The following is a 20,332-nucleotide window of genomic DNA, read 5'->3' as shown; positions in this document are numbered from 1 at the left end:
TTCATAGTTTTTTTTCCTTTTAAAGAGCAACTGAATGTATTAAAATGCACTGCACTACATACAGTATTCGGCTTTAAAACCTATTATATTTATTTATAAATGTATGTACTTATGCGTATAATAAATATTTTATTATATTTAATTTTATTTTTATATAAATATACTATTATTATTATTATTATTATTCAATTGTTAAAAAAATTAAATATTTTTCAAGTTTTCTTTACTTTTCAAGAACAATGAATTCATAAAAGCACAATGCACTACATTTTGTAAATAAATTCTATATATTAAGATCCAAACTTCTGACATTTAAAAATTTGAAATTCATTTCAAATTTAAAATTTGAGAAAGAAGCATTAAGCACTAAGATTTTGATATGTTCAGCCCAGCTTGTGATATGTTTAATACAGACTTACGATAAGCACATAGAAGATGGAATAAATGGAAATGATGAATATGGATGAGATCAAATCATACCAATGGAGATTCTGTGCTGATAAAAGTGCGATATCAGCAGCAGGAGTTTGGGATGGGCGGAGTTTGATACTCTCTTGGGAGCTGCCTTAGTGACCGTATGCCACTCGCCATGGCAACAGGCTTTGGGGGAGGGGCCTGATGCACAGCTGCCGTTATTTATGCACACACCTGCTGCAGCTCACAAACACATACTCACATGAATAAAATACGCTGCATTTACTATATCTTACTGTCAACTTCACTTTTTGAAATGATCTTTATTGGCTGTTGAAGAAAGTGTTCAGATGTCATTTGATGTGTTCGTATGTGTTCATATGAGAGAGAGAGAGCATGTGACACTGTGTGGGCTCCTGATCACCCTGAGGAATTTAGATGAGTTTGAACAGTGTCCTTCTTTCACACACTTTTATACGTGCACACACACACATACGTTTACTTGGCCATCTGAGTGAGAACATATCATAGACTTCTGCTGTTATATAAAACAAAATACCACAACTTTAACTCTAAAACAAACATGCATTTCTAAAATGTAAAAAATAAGTTGTTTTTTACTTGAAGGTTTTCATTGATGACTAATGTCATGACTAATTATTAGGGGTGGGAATCTTTAGTCACCTCACGATCCGATCCGATTCTGGGAGTCACGATCCGATTCCAGAACGATTCTTGATCTACTTTCCCCCCCTTATTAATTAATTAATTTACCGACTTGAGAATCTTAAAATCCTTACATTTACATATCTTTACATAAGTAATTAAGTACTTTTTAAAATAATTACAATTTGAAAAAAATAATTAAAAGAGTTGTATGTTAAGAATTTTTAACTAATATAACTTCAAAACATACAAGCAAGTAGCAAATAATAAAGGAGCATAGAAACATATTGCAAACAACAAACAAAGAGTGCTTTCAGTATTTACGATGATCTGAACGTTTTCCATTCAAGAACTGTGAGTGATTTTTCTTCATCTTTACTGTTGTTTTTTACTATGACATCATAGACCGCGGGAGATCTATTAAGCACGGATCTCTTTTGAAATATAAGAAGTAATGTGGTTTGTCCTGTCCGTTTAATCCCTTAAGACATAACTGGCTGTGTTTACATTAATTTTGCATCATAAAACCATTTTCAGACACAAACCAATTACCATGAATATAACCCTTAACAAACGTATATTATTCTATTTTAATTATTATATATAATTATTATATATTATATTATAATACTGTTTTTTCAGGGTGTCCTAAAAATATATCCTTTTTTATATATAAATATATGCTTATGCTTGCATATATATTTATTATATTTTATATAATGTGTGTAAAAAAAATTCACTTAGCGCTTTTGTCATATTTAGCTCTCTTGAAACAATTTTGTTCTCAAACTATTAAGTAATTACATTATAATCTGTGTGTATATAATATTATAATATTAATATAATTAATTAATTAATCTGTTTTTTTGTTTCTTTAGTTTTCTTATAGACTCTGTAAATGAGATTGGAATTGGAAGCAAGCAGAATACGGGTGTTTCTAAAGCAAACTCAGCGTCATCACGCATCTGGTTAAAAACTAAGCTCAGAATCGATTCTGAATCGCCAGAGAGAGAATCGCGATGCATCGATTTTTTTCTCCCGCCCCTACTAATTAATGTCTAAATATGTATGGCCGCAAGCCTAAAAGAAACATTTGAGTCAATATTTGTCATATTTAGCTCATTTTAAGACAAATGTGTTGTCAACCTATTGTTAGTTATTTATATTATAATCTCTGTGTGTTTTGTGTTTCTTGAGGTGTCCTGCAGACTTAGTAAAAATTTATAATTAGGAATTAATGAATGTGTGCAAATATATAAAATATACAACTGTTTTTTTGTTTCTTTAGTTGTCTTATAGACTCTGTAAATTCATGAGTTAGTGAATAAATAGAAATAAACAAATATATATTAATATAATTAGCATGCCCATAACCCTTTAAAGAAATATTTGCGTTTTTGTACATTTTTTTTTTTTTCCAAATTTTTATCTTGACTGTTTTGTAATGTTTATCTACTTTCTGAGACCGTTTTGTTCTAAACTGTTGTTAAATAATAGTAATAATTGTTTCATGTTTTGTGTTTGTTCAGGTGTCCCGCAGACTTCGTCGGCCCCCAGTGTCAGTTCCTGAACCCCTGCAGCCCGTCGCAGTGTCGTAATGGAGGCGTGTGTCGCACACGGATGAAGGGCAATGACGTGGAGCTGGTCTGCGACTGCGTGTTGGGATACAGCGGCCCGCTCTGTCTGACGCCCGTCAATCACGCCTGCATGGGCTCCCCGTGCCGAAACGGCGGGACATGCTCTCTGCTCACGCTCGAGACCTTTACCTGCCGCTGCCCACCTGGATGGTCAGGTACGCATGTGCATAAATCACCCAGACTTGATGCTCGTCCTCATGGGTTGCATGTAGTGGTGCAAAGGATCACAAACATGTAATATGTTTGGATCATATTACATATTTTGAGTCATAGATGGGATCATTTTTCGGATCAGCAATAAAATTAAAAATTACAAATTACCGAAAACTTACTTCTATACCACAGCAGAAGCTACTAGTTTAATTACGACAGTCAGTAATAAAACAAGAACATTTACACAAATTACAATCATAGATGAATATACAACATAGCACAGTTACAAATAAAGTCAGTAACAGAAGTATGCAGGTGCAGAAATGTAATAATTAAGTGTAAAATAACACAATAGTGCTCACTGCACAAGTTAAATACAGATAATCTTAAATAAAGCTGTGGTGTTATTTGATTAGAAGACCAGACAGGTATTTACAGGCTTGTCTCTTTAAGACCGAATGCTGACACACCTACGGTTTTTTTCTCAGCTGTTACATTCACATATACGACAGTGTTTACCAGAATACTTGCCAAAACGGGTATTTTAACGTTACTTTGTGCGTATGTGAAAGAGGAGTCAATAGGTTGTTCACGTGCTGTCTGTCCCGATTTGAATTCTCTTTCACATGAATGGTTTAAAATCGCTTGAATGAGTAAATTGGCAAGAAAAAACATGCAAATGATTAGCTTTCACTCTCTGATGATTAACAGTTAATCCGTGAATCACCGTGGGGCCTGGTCCGTACGGATCATCTGTTGCACCCCTAGTTTCATGATAAGTTAACCTCTGTCTTTTTGCAGGTAAAACATGCCAACAGGCTGACCCATGTGCGTCGAACCCCTGTGCCAACGGCGGACAGTGTTCAGCGTTCGAGTCGCACTACATCTGCACCTGCCCTCCTAACTTCCACGGACAGACGTGCCGGCAGGACGTGAACGAGTGCGCCCTCTCGCCCTCCCCCTGCCGGAACGGAGGCACCTGTATAAACGAGGTGGGATCGTACCTGTGCCGCTGCCCACCTGAGTACGCTGGCACACACTGCGAGCGCCTCTACCACCCCTGCCACCCCTCGCCCTGCAGGAACGGAGGCACCTGCTTACAGACCAGCGACACCACCTATGCCTGCACTTGTCTGTCAGGTCAGTGTGTTATTTGTATTTCTCTAAGTTAAAATTTGATTAAACACATTTTTTATTGAATAGGAAAAAATTCAAATTAAAAAAAATATAATACTTTAATAATGCGTTTTATAGATAAATATATTTTGTTTATAAATGAAAAAATAATTATCTAAATTAATAAATGAAAGAATTTTATGAATATTTAAAAAAATATTTAGAAATGAATACATTTTATGAATGAATTAATAAATACATGAATACATTTTATAAATAAATACTTTATGATTGAATGAATAAATATTTTTGTGAATTAATACGTTTTATAAATGAGTAAGTTATTTTATGAATGAATCAATCAGTTTTATAAATAATTTTTTTATAAATGTATGAATGAATAAATTAATTAATGAATTTTATTAATACTTAATAATATATTATAGATGATCATTTGTGTAAATAAAAATTAATGAATACATATGAATAAGTTTTTACAAATAAAAATCTATATTTTTTATAAATAAATGAATGAATAAATCAATTTTATAAGTGAATATATAAATGAATGAGTACATTTTATAAACAACAACAGTTTGTGTTGTTAAACAATAGTAACAACAATAGTTTGTTGTTGTTGAATATATATATAAATGAATGAGTACATTTTATAAACACTTTGAATGAATTAATGATTTTTATAAATTAATGTATGAATTCATAAATTATTTATATAAATGTACGAATAAATTTATATTTTTTTATAAATGAACAAATATTTTTATGAATGAATCAGTTATAAAAATTAAATAATGAACAATTTTAATAAATGAATGAATAATATTTTACAAATTAATGAATACATTTGACAAATAAGTGAATGAATAAATAAATTAAAACCAATAAAAATGTAACATTTAGTTTACATTTCAGTTTAGTTTGTTTTATTACCATTATTTGTACTTCAGACTGGTTTTATTTCATTCCTGCCTGCAGAAACAATAGTTTTTGTCTTTGCATACGTTAATAACTCTGCATGTGCACAGTTATTCATTAACAGTTTGTCTGGATGCGGTGCTTTTTGTCTTAGTTTATATTTAATCCCAATGAGTGACCTAGATGTCTCAGTTACTCACTCGAGCACATAAACATAATCCGTGTACGGCCTCAGACTCTTTGATGTGTATTGAACGTGAATCATTTGTCTCTCGCAGGGTTCACGGGTCAGACGTGTGAGCATAACGTTGACGACTGCACCCAGCATGCCTGTGAGAATGGAGGCAGGTGTATCGATGGCGTAAACACCTACAACTGCCACTGCGACAAACACTGGACCGGTACTACATTTTATACTCCACAATAATAATAATAATAATAACCATACAATGCAATAAATATTTTGCATGCACCTCACATGTGACGTCTGATCCCTTCCTCCTTCAGGTCAGTACTGTACGGAGGACGTGGATGAGTGTGAGCTCTCTCCTAATGCTTGTCAGAACGGAGGGACATGTCACAACACCATCGGCGGCTTTCACTGCGTGTGTGTGAACGGCTGGACGGGCGACGACTGCAGCGAGAACATCGACGACTGCGCCAGCGCCGCCTGCTCGCAGGGTGCCACCTGCCACGACAGAGTCGCATCTTTCTTCTGCGAGTGTCCACATGGACGCACAGGCACGTCTGTTTGTGCAGTTTCAACGTCCAACACCACTGTTATTGAAGTATTATTTATATCAAATTTTTGTAACGTTATTATGGGCTTTTGTCTTTTTTTAATATTTCAGTTTAAAGGGTTAGTTCACCCAAAAATGAAAATTCTGTCATTAATTACTCACCTTCATGTTGTTTCAAACCTGTAAGACCTCTGTTCATCTTCGGAACACAAATTAAGATATTTTTGATGGAATCTGAGAGCTGTCTGACCCTCCCATAGACAGCAAGGCAACTGAAATGTTCCCAAGTCCAGAAACGTAGCAAGGAGATTGGTAAAATAATACATGTGACATCAGTGGTTCAGCCGCAATTATACGAAGCTACGAGAATACTTTTTGTGCGCAAAAGAAAAAAAAAAAAGTTTATGTTTACAGGGTGATGCTGTTTACAGGGTGATGCGGAGGAGACGAATTGTTGAATAAAGTCGTTTTTTTTTTTTCTTTAGCGCACAAAAAGTATTCTTGGAACATTTCAGTTGCGTTGCTGTCTATGGGAGGGTCAGAGAGCTCTCAGATTGCATCAGAAATATCTTAATTTGTGTTCTGAAGATGAATGAAGGTCTTACGGGTTTGAAACGACATGAGGGTGAGTAATTAATGACAGAATTTTCATTTTTGGGTGAACTAACCCTTTAAGTTTTAGTAATTTTCATACCTCTACTTATTTTATTACATTTCATTTCAACTTCTTATTTTATTTTAGTTGCCAAGGCAGCATTTCTACATTTCAAGTTTTCTGAGTTTAAGTTTTTCATCTACGAATTTATTTTATTTGATCTTTTATTTTAGTTTAGTTTAGTTTTTCACTTGTCTATATTATATTTTTATTTTTATTTTATTTTAGTTCGGTTTATTTTATTTTATGAGTATTATTTATATTTCAGTTGTGCTGCATTTCTGTGTATGAAACCAATAGCTTTTATATTTTTTTATATTTTATATTTTTTGTTTTGTTTTAGTTGAGTTCAGTTTAGGTTATTTTATGAGCATTATTTATATTTCAGTTGTGTTTCATTTATGTCTATGAAACCAATAGCTTTCATATTTTTTTATTTTATTATTTTGTTTTAGTTCAGTTTAGTTTAGCTTAGTTTATAGGCATTATTTATATTTCAGTTGTTTCATTTCTGTTTATACAACCAAAAGCATATTTTTTATTACTTTTTATTTTATTTTGTTTTAGTTAAGTTAATTTTAGTCAATTTTATGGACATTGTTTATATTTCAATTTATTTTATTTTTATTCTACCTACAAAAACAATAGTTTTTGTCTTAGCATACGTTAATATTTTATTTTAGTTCAATTTATTTAATTTATTTTCATTTCATCTATGAAAAGCATATCTTTTATATATTTAAATTTTTATTCCAGCTTAATTTCAGTAACCAACACCAGTTTTGATTGTAGTTAACGGTAACAAAACTGTTCCCCACAGGTCTTCTGTGTCATCTTGACGATGCCTGCATCAGTAATCCATGTCAGAAGGGCTCAAACTGCGACACGAACCCAGTGAGTGGAAAAGCCATCTGCACCTGTCCGCCCGGGTACACGGGATCCGCCTGCAACCAAGACATCGATGAGTGCTCGCTCGGTAAGAATAACACATGATCGATTAGAAAGAACAATAAACTCCATACAGTTTTGCATTACAATACTGTTTGCTTTGCATTTCAGGTGCGAACCCATGTGAGCATGGCGGACGGTGTCTCAACACTAAAGGCTCGTTCCAGTGCAAGTGTCTTCAAGGTTATGAAGGTCCACGCTGTGAAATGGACGTCAACGAGTGCAAGTCGAACCCCTGCCAGAACGACGCCACCTGCCTCGACCAGATCGGTGGATTCCACTGCATCTGCATGCCAGGTATGAGTCTTTAACCATTGACCTGCATCAAAAGCACATCATTACTGTTATTCTAACTGACTGTTTTGGTGTGTAGGTTACGAGGGTGTGTTTTGTCAAATAAACACAGACGACTGTGCATCACAACCTTGCCTCAACAATGGAAAATGCATCGACAAGATCCACTCATTCCACTGCCAATGTCCCAAAGGTGACTGCAGCATTATTATTTTTAAAGATTTGATCATAAAAACTAGCAATGAGGATGCATTGCGGGTGAGCAATCAAAATAAACGTGGCATGCATTTTTCCCTGCAGGGTTCTCTGGGAATCTGTGTCAGGTGGATGTGGACGAGTGTGCCAGCACACCGTGTAAAAATGGCGCTAAATGCACAGACGGACCCAACAAATACACCTGCGAATGCACTCCAGGTACACATCTTTAAGTCATATTCTGCACTTTTGCAGTCCATTGAAGTCCATTTATAATATTAGTTGTGATATTCTCTAGCACCAAAAACATATTCACATCTGTTTTGGTTCAAATATTCCACCTTTCTGAACCTTTAGAATTTGGAATCTGTTTTTGTAACTGTATCTTAAGAATTCTATATGTTATTTTAAAATTATTTATATTTTATATTCCGTAATATTTAGCATTACATTTTATTTTTATATTTTGCAGTTTTCATTTTAATTTAAGTTTATTTTGTGTTTTTGTCATTATTAGTTTTTGTTTTAAGTATTTCTTTATTATTATTTTTTTTTAATTCTTTTATCAACAATTTTTATTTTTTATTTAAGAATAATTTATTTTATTGTCATTTTAATACTCCAACTTATTTTATTTCACTTAGTTGGCAAGGCAAAATTTTCATTTAAGTTTGATTTAAGTTTTCAGTGTAGGTTTTTGATCTAGCTTTTATTTTATTTTAAATTATTTTTATTGTTTTGTTTTTTTATTTAATTATTTTTATTATTTTATTGTTATTTATTTGTTTTCTGTTATTTTATCTTTTTAATCTTAATCTATTTTATCTTGTTTTTGTTGTATTTTATTTTTTATTTTAACCTTTTTTTTATTTATTTCATCTTATTTTTTATTTTATTGATTTATTTTCCACACCAAAAACATTGAGGCAGCCTCAATGACATACGCAGCCTACGCAGAAATGAGACACACCCAGTAAATAAATCCATATGTAAATTCCCTGTATTATGATTGGCTAACCTCTTCGCATATGAAATGAGTGTCACTTCCAACGTTCTAAATCTGGCTTTTCAAATATATTTCTGCAGGATTTGCTGGCGCTCACTGTGAGCTGGACATCAATGAGTGCGTGTCGAGCCCTTGTCATTACGGAGTGTGTCGGGACGGCGTGGCTGCTTTCACCTGTGATTGTCACCCCGGATACACGGGCCGCCTGTGCGAGACCAACATAAACGAGTGCTTGAGCCAACCCTGCCGAAACGGAGGCACCTGCCAGGACAGAGAGAACGCCTACACCTGTACCTGTCCTAAAGGAACCACAGGTAACACATGCACGCTCATCAAAACACTTGTGCGAAATATAACGGTGAGTTTACGATGACATAATCATGTCGTGATTGCGTCCGCAGGAATGAACTGTGAGATAAACATTGACGACTGCAAGAGTAAACCGTGCGACTATGGAAAGTGCATCGACAAGATCAACGGCTACGAGTGTGTGTGTGAACCCGGATACACAGGTGAGTCAGAGCAGCATCTGTGTGTGTGTGAGAGAACAGGTGAACAGGTGGCCAGCGAAGTGCAGAGCTTGTGTATCAGATAACAGATATGACAGAGACTGCCTTTCCCAACTGGGACACACACTCACACAGGTGTGCTTTACATTAATGCTACGGCCCGAATGATCACAAGACTGACCCTTTGTATGTTGCATTTAAGGAAAAGGTACAATAGGCCCTGTTATACTGTGAATATAGGACAGCAGCAGGAGGAGTTTCACAATATAGCACAGCATCAAGTGCGTTATTGTTCTTATACCTATAATAAAAACATAAGAACACAATTTAAAACAGAACTTTATTTTATTTCGTTTATCTCGTTTTCAACATAAATTTCTACTAAAATAACACTGAATGCAAAGCAGAAACAGTTTTATATGCCTAAACACAGAAGTAAAATAAAAAAAATCATAATTTTTAAGGCTGTTGTATGTCCCAGTATTGCAACTTTATTTTATTAAGCAATGATATTGCTCACAATACTTTGTGCAACACAAGTTTAGGACAGTTTTCAACATCAGTTTTATGAGTTTTTCTACTAAAATAGCACTGAATGCATAGCCAAAACAGCAGTTTTTAAATGCATGAAATGCATCATTATAAATGCATTTTAACTAATTTAGCTAATGCTTGCATGCAGATGGCAAGCATACACAACATAAAACACTATTTATTTATTTTATTTTTTTATGTTTTTTGTGTATATAGAGTATTTTTGTCATTCAAGTGCCTTATTTGTAACTTTTGCTATATACAGCTTTAAGGACTGATGTTGCCCATAATCCTTTGCACTATGTAAGAAGGGGAGGGCAGTTTACTTTTTCAGCCTCAATTTTACAACTTTTTCTACTACAATAGCACTGAATGCAAAGCTGAAACAGCCTTTTTATATATGCATGAACCTAAGAGTTAATAAAGAATTTTGAGCTAATTAAATTGGCTAGATACTAATACTTACATGCACATAAAAAACACTATTTCTTAGCCTAGTATGCCCTGATATTGTCATTCTTGAATCTTCAAGTACAGAAATTGTCATTGCAACTTTACTTTATTTTAAGGACTTATATTGCTCACAATCCTTTGTGCACATAAGAGAAGGAAAATTATTTTTAAACATTAATTTTATTTATTTTCCTATTTAAATAGCTTTGATAAAATAGCATGCTTTTTCGCTACATTTAAATTATTTAGCATTGCCTCAAATGCCTTTTTTTGTTTGCTATATAATAAAAAATATTTGTATTAAATTTGTTTTTAAATAATATTTTTTATTTAATTTAATTTTAAATATATAAAAAAAATAGTGTCTAAAATGTATATAATAGTTATCAGTCTATGGTTGCTGCAAGTGAACAGGTGTTTTTTGTTTTGTTTTTTTAAGCATGACCTGAACACTTTTTGAGTGGTACTAAAGGTATTGTAGTAAGTATTGTACTCAGTTTAGTGTGTGAGAGAGAAACTGGAATAAAGTCCCATTGTTGTTGGAGAATCAAACAGTTACCCATTACCCTACAGAGGAGGGATGTATGTGTGTGTCGAGGGGGTAATTGTTGTTCGGCCGTGTGTGAAATAGGGTCTGTCCTTTTGTATCTGCAAACAGCCCTCTGTAGGACCTGCCCTCCCCCGGCGAGTGTGTGAGGGGTGTGTGAGTAAGGATGAATGAAAGCGCACAAGAGGGTGGAGGAAATCCTTTGTGCATTCGGAGCAGGGCTGGAGATTTGGGATGGGGCCCACACACACAAACACACACAAAGGCAGGCAAAGAACAAGAGTCCCAAGGAACATTCCTTTACTATGCATTTTCACTTATCGATAGTTATACATTTCAAACTTTGGGTTAGATCACTGTAAGACTTTGAAGAGCATCATATATGATAAATGCAGATGGTCAGTGAGGAAAATGATTGACAGACTTTTCTCGACATATGTGATTCAATGTGATGTGAATCAAATATATGGCCTTTAAGTTGTTTAACCTCCTTTACTGTCTTACTCATTTACCTTTAAACCTCCTTTACTGTCTTAAATAGGTCAAAACTGGTCATATTGTTCAAGTTTCCTCAATTCATTTATCTATCATTTAGTCTTCGTGTGTGTGTGTGAGTAAACTTTTAGTTATAGTTTTATAGTAATTAAAATGTAAACATTTAAAAATGATCATATATTATATTACATTATATTATATTTACTTTTTAAAAAATGTATTATTCCAAATGGTATTATTGTATTCTTTCAAATAAATGGCATTCTTTTAAACTTTCTATTCATTCAAAAAATCTAAATTTAATGTATCACTGTTTTCACAAAATAATAAGCAGCACAACGTTTTTCAAGATTGATAATAAATGTTTCTTGAGCAGTAAATCAGCATATTAGAATGATTTCTGAAGGATCATGTGACACTGGAGTAATGATGCTGAAAATTCAGCTTTGCAACACAGGAATAAATTATATTTTAAAATATATTCACATAGTAAACAGTTATTTTAAATTCTAATAATATTTGACAATATTACTGTTTTTACTGTATTTTTGATCAAATAAATGCAGCCCTGTTGAGCATTAATGACTTATAAAACATCTTCAAAAGCATCTTTTAGAATCAAATCAAGGTCATCCTATAATATTTTCCACTGATTATTCGGTTGCACACAGGAATATGTTGCATTTCAGAAGATTCCTTTTCCACACGTATTGTTTTTCCTCACAGGCTCAATGTGTAACATCAACATTGACGACTGCGCGTTAAACCCGTGTCACAACGGCGGCACCTGCATCGACGGCGTCAACAGCTTCACCTGCCTCTGTCCCGAGGGTTTCCGTGACGCCACCTGCCTCTCCAAACACAACGAGTGCTCCAGCAACCCCTGTATCCACGGCAACTGCCTGGACCAGATCAACAGCTACAGATGCATGTGTGAGGCCGGCTGGACGGGACGCAACTGCGACATCAACATCAACGAGTGTCTGTCCAACCCGTGTGTGAACGGAGGCACCTGTAAGGACATGACCAGCGGCTACATGTGCACCTGCAGAGCCGGCTTCAGCGGTAAGACGCTGCGTCCCAATACTTCCTAAATAGTGTGGAAGATTAGTCCTAATGGCTTTTCACATTATGCATGCTTTCTGGTTCACAATCCTTTGCAGTACATAAGAGGAGGAGTTTATGATTTTAAATTAATTAAATTAATTAAGTGCAATCTCGAAACAGCTGTTTTATGATTTTTAACTTAAAAAGTTAAGCAATAAAGAATTTTTAAGATGATTAATATAGATAGATTCTAACGTTTACATGCAAACGGTGATGGGCTGTGTGAAATTTTATGAATTTTTTTTATGGAGTTAGTATTTTTTCATTTTACTGCAGTGTCAAAATGAAATAATAAATATATAATATAATAATAATAATATAAAATATAATAATAAAATGCAATTTAAAAAGGTCAAAAATAAACAAACTTGTTAACACTTGACACTTACCACTGAGAAACGTCCTGCTCCAGTCGTGCTTGCGAATCAGTCTCTTGTCGATCAGCCAGTTCAACCGTTTCATCATCAGACTCCGGCTCGAATTGTTAAGGTACAATAGATACCATCTTTTCTATGTATTGACAAGTCTCCAGGGCTGTCATGACAATTGGCATTTTGTTTCCGTAGAGAGATTGGCTCTGGATTGGTCTACCGCGTAAAGTGCGTAAAGATTGGTCTACTTTACGTGGTAGACCAATCCAGAGCCAATCTCTCTACGGCTCTGGACCAATCACAAAGGACTGCGCCATCTGACCAATCACAGCAGTGAGGGCTCACGGAAAGGAGGGGTTTAGAGAGACTGATACTTTGAACTGCTTCGCACAAGTCGTTTACAAATCATTTAGAAATGAGGTAAAATTAAATCTTTTTTTTTTTTTAAACTAACGTGTTTTTTGACCTTGCATGCATGTAAACCTGTTTTAGGAGACTCTTAAAACAATATTAACAACCTTAAAAATGGCATAATAGGGGCAATTTAAATAAAAGTCTTAATTTTTCGAAAAGTATTTTTGCTGCTGTATGTATGTTTTGCATATTAAATGATTTGACTTTGATAAATTGTATGACAGTTTTGCCTGGTTTAACTGATTTTCCTGGTGGACTTTTTAAGTATGCATGGAAGCTTTTTGGCCTCAAAATGTTTAAAATAAAATAAAATGATAAAATATATTAAAATAATAATGTATTTTTAATGCATTATTAATAAACAAAACTATTAATAAATTACATTAGAAATAATCATATAATATAAAATTTTATAATAAAAATGATTAATTTATAAAATAAGTTAATATGCATTTGCTCCAGTGGATTCTGAAGATTGCATGCATGGGTTAAAATTTTCCAAAATAAATAAAAATAAAATATATTACAGCAATTTTTTTTCAATGCATTATAAAAATAAAATAATTCTTACTGTAAGACTATGTAACAAACTTAAAGTAATAGTAATTGTAAGCTAAATATATTGCGCAACAGAGTAAACATGGTATGTCACAATGCTGTTGTACTGTATTGCTACACACCCAAAAGCATGCATTTCCCCTTTTGCTTATTTCTGCATTTTGTGTGATCTGATGTTATGTGTTTTCTTGCATTTAGGTCCCAACTGCCAGACAAATATTAACGAGTGTGCATCCAACCCCTGCCTAAACCAGGGCACCTGCATCGACGACGTGGCCGGATTCAAGTGCAACTGCATGCTGCCTTACACGGGTACGAACACACACGTAACAGCCATTGTACAGCTGGTTCTTGTTTTGAAACGGCAGGTTTTGCAGAGGTGTGTGTAAGAATGTCAGAGGACGTCATATAACAGCACTGTGTCAAGGGTGGCTACTCAAATAGGTCCATTTCCTTTTTGGCCCCTTCCTGTTTCCTGTTGAGGCAAAGAATTGACAATAGAAGGAAACGCCAAGTGACTTCCTGCTTCAGCTGGTCACCATGGAAACAGATAAGGAAGTGCCTGCAGGAACCAGAGCATGTGAGCGGAGCGGTGTGACGCTCCGCTACGTTTTCCGCTCTATGGACGTGCGCTCCACTCAGTCGCTCTAACCGCCCAAGCAAGCGCTCCGTTAATATTCCGCTCACGCTCGCCGTAAACCAATTCCCGCTCAGATCCCGCTCCGTTCTGTAAAGAACAAATTTGCGTGCATTATATTAGATTATAAATCACTGCTGCCTATATCTAGCCTACATTCTGTAGGACTACCTATTGGTTCGGGTCAGTTTTTTAAAAAATAATATTTTAATAGGCCTAAGTGGTGTAGGCTAATATCTTCTGTACTCTGTAGTTTTGTATTTAGGCCTATATACAGCTGTGTGTTAGCTTACAATCTTTTACATTTTTAACACACTCTGTTAGCTTAGATAATTTAGAAGTTTCATCTGGTCTTGTTGAGATATATAGTTGAGTATCATCGGCATAACAGTGGAAACTAATCCCGTATTTTTTAATAATATTACCAAGGGGCAACATGTATATCGAAAATAGCAGAGGACCTAGGACAGATCCTTGTGGCACTCCATATTTTACTGGTGATAATTGAGATGACTCCCCATTTAAATGAACAAGGTGGTAGCGATCGGACAGGTAGGATCTAAACCATCTTAAAGCCTGCCCTTGAATACCTGTATAGTTTTGTAATCGATCTATGAGTATGTCATGATCTATAGTATCAAACGCAGCACTAAGATCAAGTAAAACTAGCAATGAGATACAGCCTTGGTCTGACGCAAGAAGCAAGTCATTTGTAATTTTAACAAGTGCAGTTTCTGTGCTATGGTGGGGCCTGAAACCGGACTGAAATTCTTCATAGAGATAATTTTTATAAGATCAATGTATAAGGCTTGCAACTTCGTTGAAACAATATCTGAACTCCATAACTGCTCTACTATTCTCGATCTCTACAGATTCTCGATCTCGAACAAGCAAATCACCAAACGGCATTCTGGGTTGAGCGAGCGGCGTATTGAGCGAGCGGAGCGGAATCTTCAGAAAGGCGCTCTGCGCTCTTAAGGAAATATTACCACTCCGCTCCCCGCTCCGCTCATGCTCCGCTCCACTCACATGCTCTGGCAGGAACTGAGCTGGAAAAATTAGCCAATATAGAAGAGCGAAACTGAGATAACAAAGAATCAACAGGCTTTTTGCTCATTTTCTGCATTGATTTTGAGGAAAAACCTGCAGAATTCTGGGTGGATTTAAACATGGTCAAATGTTTAATATACTTTTACTGGTAGCAGAAAACATATTCAAATTAGCCAAAATATTTAATAAACAAACATTCAGGGGGATGTACAGTATGCTTTTGCAGTGTTTTCCTGCCTGTATCAGTGTTATTTTGGTATCATGCATATACTATTGTAGTCAACTATTTTTTAAAAGTTTAAAAATAATTATTTTAGCATCTGTTGAATTTCTTTTATATTTTTATATTTCTATATTTTATTTATATTTTCAGTTTTTCATTATTTTATATTTTCAATTATTTATTTTATTTTAGTCTTAGTCATTTAATAAGTTTTAACAACTTGTGTATTTTGTCATTTTAATTAGCTTTTGTTTTGTTTTAAAAAGTAATTTTAGTATAATTTTAATTATTTATTTATTTTTACTATTTAAAGGTTTAGTAATTTTGTTTTATCGCTTTAGTTTAGTTTTTTAGTTAGTTTTTCATTCGTTTTTTATTTGTTTGTTAATGTTATTTTAGTATTAAATAGTATTGAATATTTGAATTTTTTTTTTTATTTTGATATTTTTGTTTTTTTATTCATTTTACACTTATAGCAATTATACTCTAGTTAAAGTTTTTATAATTTTGTGTTGTCATTTTTTTTAGTTTTTGTTTTATAAACATTATTTTAGTAATAAAAGTAATAAATTAATAATTATTTAGTAATAAAATAAGTTTATTTTATTTTATGAATGTTTATTTTATTTCAAGTTGACATAATAATGACAATTATTTAAAGTTAACGATAATAATCCTGGCCTTTATGTAAATTTCGCATCAGTTTTGACACTTTCTCAATGTGTGTGTTTCAGGCGAGGTGTGTGAGAGCGTTTTGGCTCCCTGTGCTCTGCGTCCTTGTAAGAATGGAGGTGTCTGTCGTGAGTCTGAGGATTTTCAGAGCTTCTCTTGTGCTTGTCCTGCTGGATGGCAAGGTAAGAGTGTGTGAGATTATGTGCATTTCATGTTCTCTGCATGTCGTGATCTTCATCATAACCGCTGTCGTCTCACTACAGGTCAGACGTGTGAGGTAGATATTAACGAGTGTGTGAGGAATCCTTGCACTAACGGAGGAGTGTGTGAGAACCTGCGTGGAGGATATAAGTGCCGCTGCAACCCCGGATTCAGCGGAGATCTGTGCCAGAACGACATTGACGACTGCGCGCCAAGTAAGACACGCAGAACACGCACAAACCTAGACAGCATTTCTAGGCATCATAGAACATTAGATGGTGCTCGTTATCCCTATAATGCTGTCTACGTAGGCAGCTTTCTTACTTTTAAAATTTTATAATCACTCTGTGATGTTTTATGCCATCTTCTGTAATTGCATTTGTTTTTCTTAGTTTAATGTGCTTTATTGTACATTTGTATTACTACAGCAGTACAAATGAAGAAAAATAAAAATAACAAGTGCAAATGGTAAAATAAAATAAGGTAAAAAAGGTAAATTCAATAAAAAAAAACTGAAAATTTAATAAAATGTTGCTTTATTTTAGAATAAAAATATTTAATTATAATTAATGTGTTTTATAGTGCATTTGTTACTAAAACCGTGCAAATAAAGCAAAATAAGTGCAAATGACAAAATACAATTATTTTAAAAGAAAATTAAATGAAAAAAATGTAAAGAATAACTTAATAAAAAACTGATCATTAAATAAAATTATTTAAAAATGTAATATTTAATGTGCTTTATTTGCACTGTTTTAATAATACAAATGTACAAAGCAAAATAACAAGTGCAAATGGAAAAATAAAATTAATGTAAAAATTAGATTAAAAATTAATGTAAATACAGTAAATGAAATAAAATGCCGTTTCTGGATGGACCTAGTAATACTAAAGTAGAATAAAGCAAAATAAAAATGTAATTAAATGAATGTAAAAAGAAAAATTAAAAAAAGAAAATTAAATAATGTAGTTTAATTTTTAAAATAAGGTATGTAACACAAATAATGAACAAAAAGGAAAAGATTATGTGGCAACCAACAGAAGTTATTAGTAGTAAAGAAAGACTGAATATGGCAGTGATGGCAATTCTTCTCTCGCTCTCAGATCCGTGCAGTAATGGCGGTGTGTGTCAGGACCGTGTGAACGCCTTTGTGTGTGTGTGTTTGGCTGGTTTCCGTGGTGAGCGCTGTGCAGAGGACATCGACGAGTGTGTGAGCGCCCCCTGCCGAAACAGAGGGAACTGCACCGACTGCGTCAACAGCTACACCTGCAGCTGTTCTGTAGGATTCAGCGGCATCAACTGTGAGATCAACACACCCGACTGCACTGAGAGGTACGCACACGACACGTTTTCAAATGCATTTTAAATTTCTTATTTTTACTTGCATTTTAAAATTAAAATGCATTGATTTATTTTTCGCTTGCATACAAGCAATCTCAATCTGTGTTGTTTCTCCTCTCCAGCTCTTGTTTTAATGGCGGAACATGTGTGGATGGCATAAACTCTTTCTCATGCGTGTGTTTGCCGGGATTCACTGGGAATTACTGCCAGCATGACGTTAACGAGTGCGACTCGCGGCCGTGTCAAAACGGAGGCACCTGTCAGGATGGATACGGCACCTACAAATGCACCTGCCCTCACGGATACACCGGACTCAACTGCCAGGTACACAAACACACGCTGTTTTTGCTCTCTAAATTAGTCTAAAGGAATATATAAATTTATATATTTATATAAATATATTTAATTAGTTTATATTGTTACATTAACATTTTTATACTTTATTTATTTTTACATAAAGTGGTGTATATTTTTTTAAATATTATATAAACAATATATATTATATAGTGTATTTTTTCCCTTTAATTTTTAGTAGTATACTTTCATGAAATAGATATATTTGGTGCATGTTTTATTTCCTGATGTTTGTGTGTTTCAGAGTCTGGTGCGCTGGTGTGACTCTTCCCCCTGTAAGAACGGTGGCTCATGTTGGCAGCAGGGGTCTTCTTTCACCTGCCAGTGTGCCAGCGGCTGGACCGGCATCTACTGTGACGTCCCCAGTGTCAGCTGTGAGGTCGCTGCCAAGCAGCAAGGTAACAATCACTATTAAATAGACTAGCACTTTTATACCAAACCCATAACTTACTAGGCCTAAAATAGAATATTTTGCATGAAGAAACTGCTGGAGGTTGATGGAAAACTAATAATGAATTTAATAATAAAAATGTCAAATTAAAATGGTTAAATAATTGTAAAATAAAAACAATCAACATGCATAAATGAATAAGTGAATAAAAAAATGTAAATATTTTAAAAATATTTGTACCCGTTGACCACAAAACCAGCCTTAAGTGTAAATTTTTCGAAACTGAGATTTATAAATCATATGAAAGCTGAATAAATAAGCTTTCCATTGATGTATGGTTTGTTAGGATAGGACAATATTTGGCCGAGATACAACTATTTGAAAATCTGGAATCTGAGGGAGCAGAAAAATCTAAATATTGAGAAAATCGCCTTTAAAGTTGTCCAAATGAAGTTCTTAGCAATGCATATTACTAATCAAAAATTAAGTTTTCATATATTTACGGTAGGAAATTTACAAAATATCTTCATGGAACATTATCTTTACTTAATATTCTAATGATTTTTTGCATAAAAGAAAAATTTATAATTTTGACCCATACAATGTATTTTTGGCTATTGCTACAAATATACCCCAGCGACTTAAGACTGCTTTTGTGCTCCAGGGTCACAATTTATTTGTTTACGTGCATGTCAGGTGACCACTAACCAATACTGTGTTATTACATTTAAGGTTTAAAATATATTAAATGTCCAGTAACAGATTTAAAAGTAATACATATTACTTACCAAATTTACATATGTTATGAAAATGATTACATTTATATATTTTTTTTGCAATATTTGTACATTCTGACAATAGAGAATAAATGAATAAAAATGAAATGAAAATTAAATATGTACTTAAAAAATAACTTTAATAAACTTTAATAAATTAGTACATTTATTTAATACATAAAAAAAAAATTTGATAAAAATTATTACACTTTTGGCGATATTTACAATTCCTGTGTATTTCTCCTAACATGCACAAACAAGCTGAAATTTTTTTTTATGTTTGCCACATTAAAATGCCATATTAAAAGTAGGGATGCAACAGTTATAGATTTTGTTGGTACGATTATTGTCTGAGGAATAATCACGGTTTACGATTATGACGGTTATTATGCATTTACTCATTTCCCAACATTACTAATGTATAAAATCACATGAACACTCTTTAGATATTAAAGTGTTATTTATTGCTGGCTTTTGAAACAGAAATAACACAGTAACCAACAATACAGCAAAAAATTATAATAAACAAAAGACAAACAAAAGTCCATCTCTCCCATTGGAATTAAAAAAAGGTGACCTCTGCTCTGTAAACATCCATGACAGTATTTCTCTTTTGAAAATAACAAATGGAAATAGATCGCAAAAGTATTTAATGTTTTCAGTTTGTACCTTCTTTACATTTAGAATTTGGAAACATGGTGAAAAAAAATATTATTGGTTTTTACTTATGAATAATACTACAACAGGGATAGTAAATAACAAAGTTAATGAAATAGCCTATTATTAATATACGACTAATATTAACTTTATTTGTCCCACAGGGGAAACTGTTACTAATGATGGAAATAAACTGAAATATTGTAATCAACTGTCATCCATACGTATTCATTTTAATAATCTTTATAATAATTCATATGATTTTACATGTGGCCTGAGAA

At 33.7% G+C, this 20,332-nt stretch overlaps 1 protein-coding gene across 1 annotated transcript in view; it reads left to right on the top strand.

Moving 5' to 3' along the window:
* Positions 1 to 20,332, top strand: part of notch1a (notch receptor 1a) — a 43,014-nt gene that overhangs the window by 8,099 nt on the left and 14,583 nt on the right. Inside the window, exons 3-19 of the mRNA XM_016451212.1 lie at positions 2,610 to 2,872; positions 3,672 to 4,010; positions 5,201 to 5,323; positions 5,430 to 5,663; positions 7,138 to 7,293; positions 7,377 to 7,562; positions 7,639 to 7,752; positions 7,860 to 7,973; positions 8,841 to 9,074; positions 9,162 to 9,272; positions 12,025 to 12,363; positions 13,947 to 14,060; positions 16,393 to 16,512; positions 16,594 to 16,746; positions 17,636 to 17,864; positions 17,996 to 18,197; positions 18,472 to 18,625. Of these exons, the coding sequence (XP_016306698.1) occupies positions 2,610 to 2,872; positions 3,672 to 4,010; positions 5,201 to 5,323; positions 5,430 to 5,663; positions 7,138 to 7,293; positions 7,377 to 7,562; positions 7,639 to 7,752; positions 7,860 to 7,973; positions 8,841 to 9,074; positions 9,162 to 9,272; positions 12,025 to 12,363; positions 13,947 to 14,060; positions 16,393 to 16,512; positions 16,594 to 16,746; positions 17,636 to 17,864; positions 17,996 to 18,197; positions 18,472 to 18,625 (3,185 nt within the window). The remainder of the gene's footprint in view (positions 1 to 2,609; positions 2,873 to 3,671; positions 4,011 to 5,200; positions 5,324 to 5,429; positions 5,664 to 7,137; positions 7,294 to 7,376; positions 7,563 to 7,638; positions 7,753 to 7,859; positions 7,974 to 8,840; positions 9,075 to 9,161; positions 9,273 to 12,024; positions 12,364 to 13,946; positions 14,061 to 16,392; positions 16,513 to 16,593; positions 16,747 to 17,635; positions 17,865 to 17,995; positions 18,198 to 18,471; positions 18,626 to 20,332) is intronic.

Source organism: Sinocyclocheilus anshuiensis, unplaced genomic scaffold (assembly GCF_001515605.1).
Source record: "Sinocyclocheilus anshuiensis isolate Anshui unplaced genomic scaffold, SAMN03320099.WGS_v1.1 scaffold1425, whole genome shotgun sequence".
Taxonomy (NCBI): domain Eukaryota; kingdom Metazoa; phylum Chordata; class Actinopteri; order Cypriniformes; family Cyprinidae; genus Sinocyclocheilus; species Sinocyclocheilus anshuiensis.
This window is presented reverse-complemented; position numbering and strand designations above follow the sequence as displayed.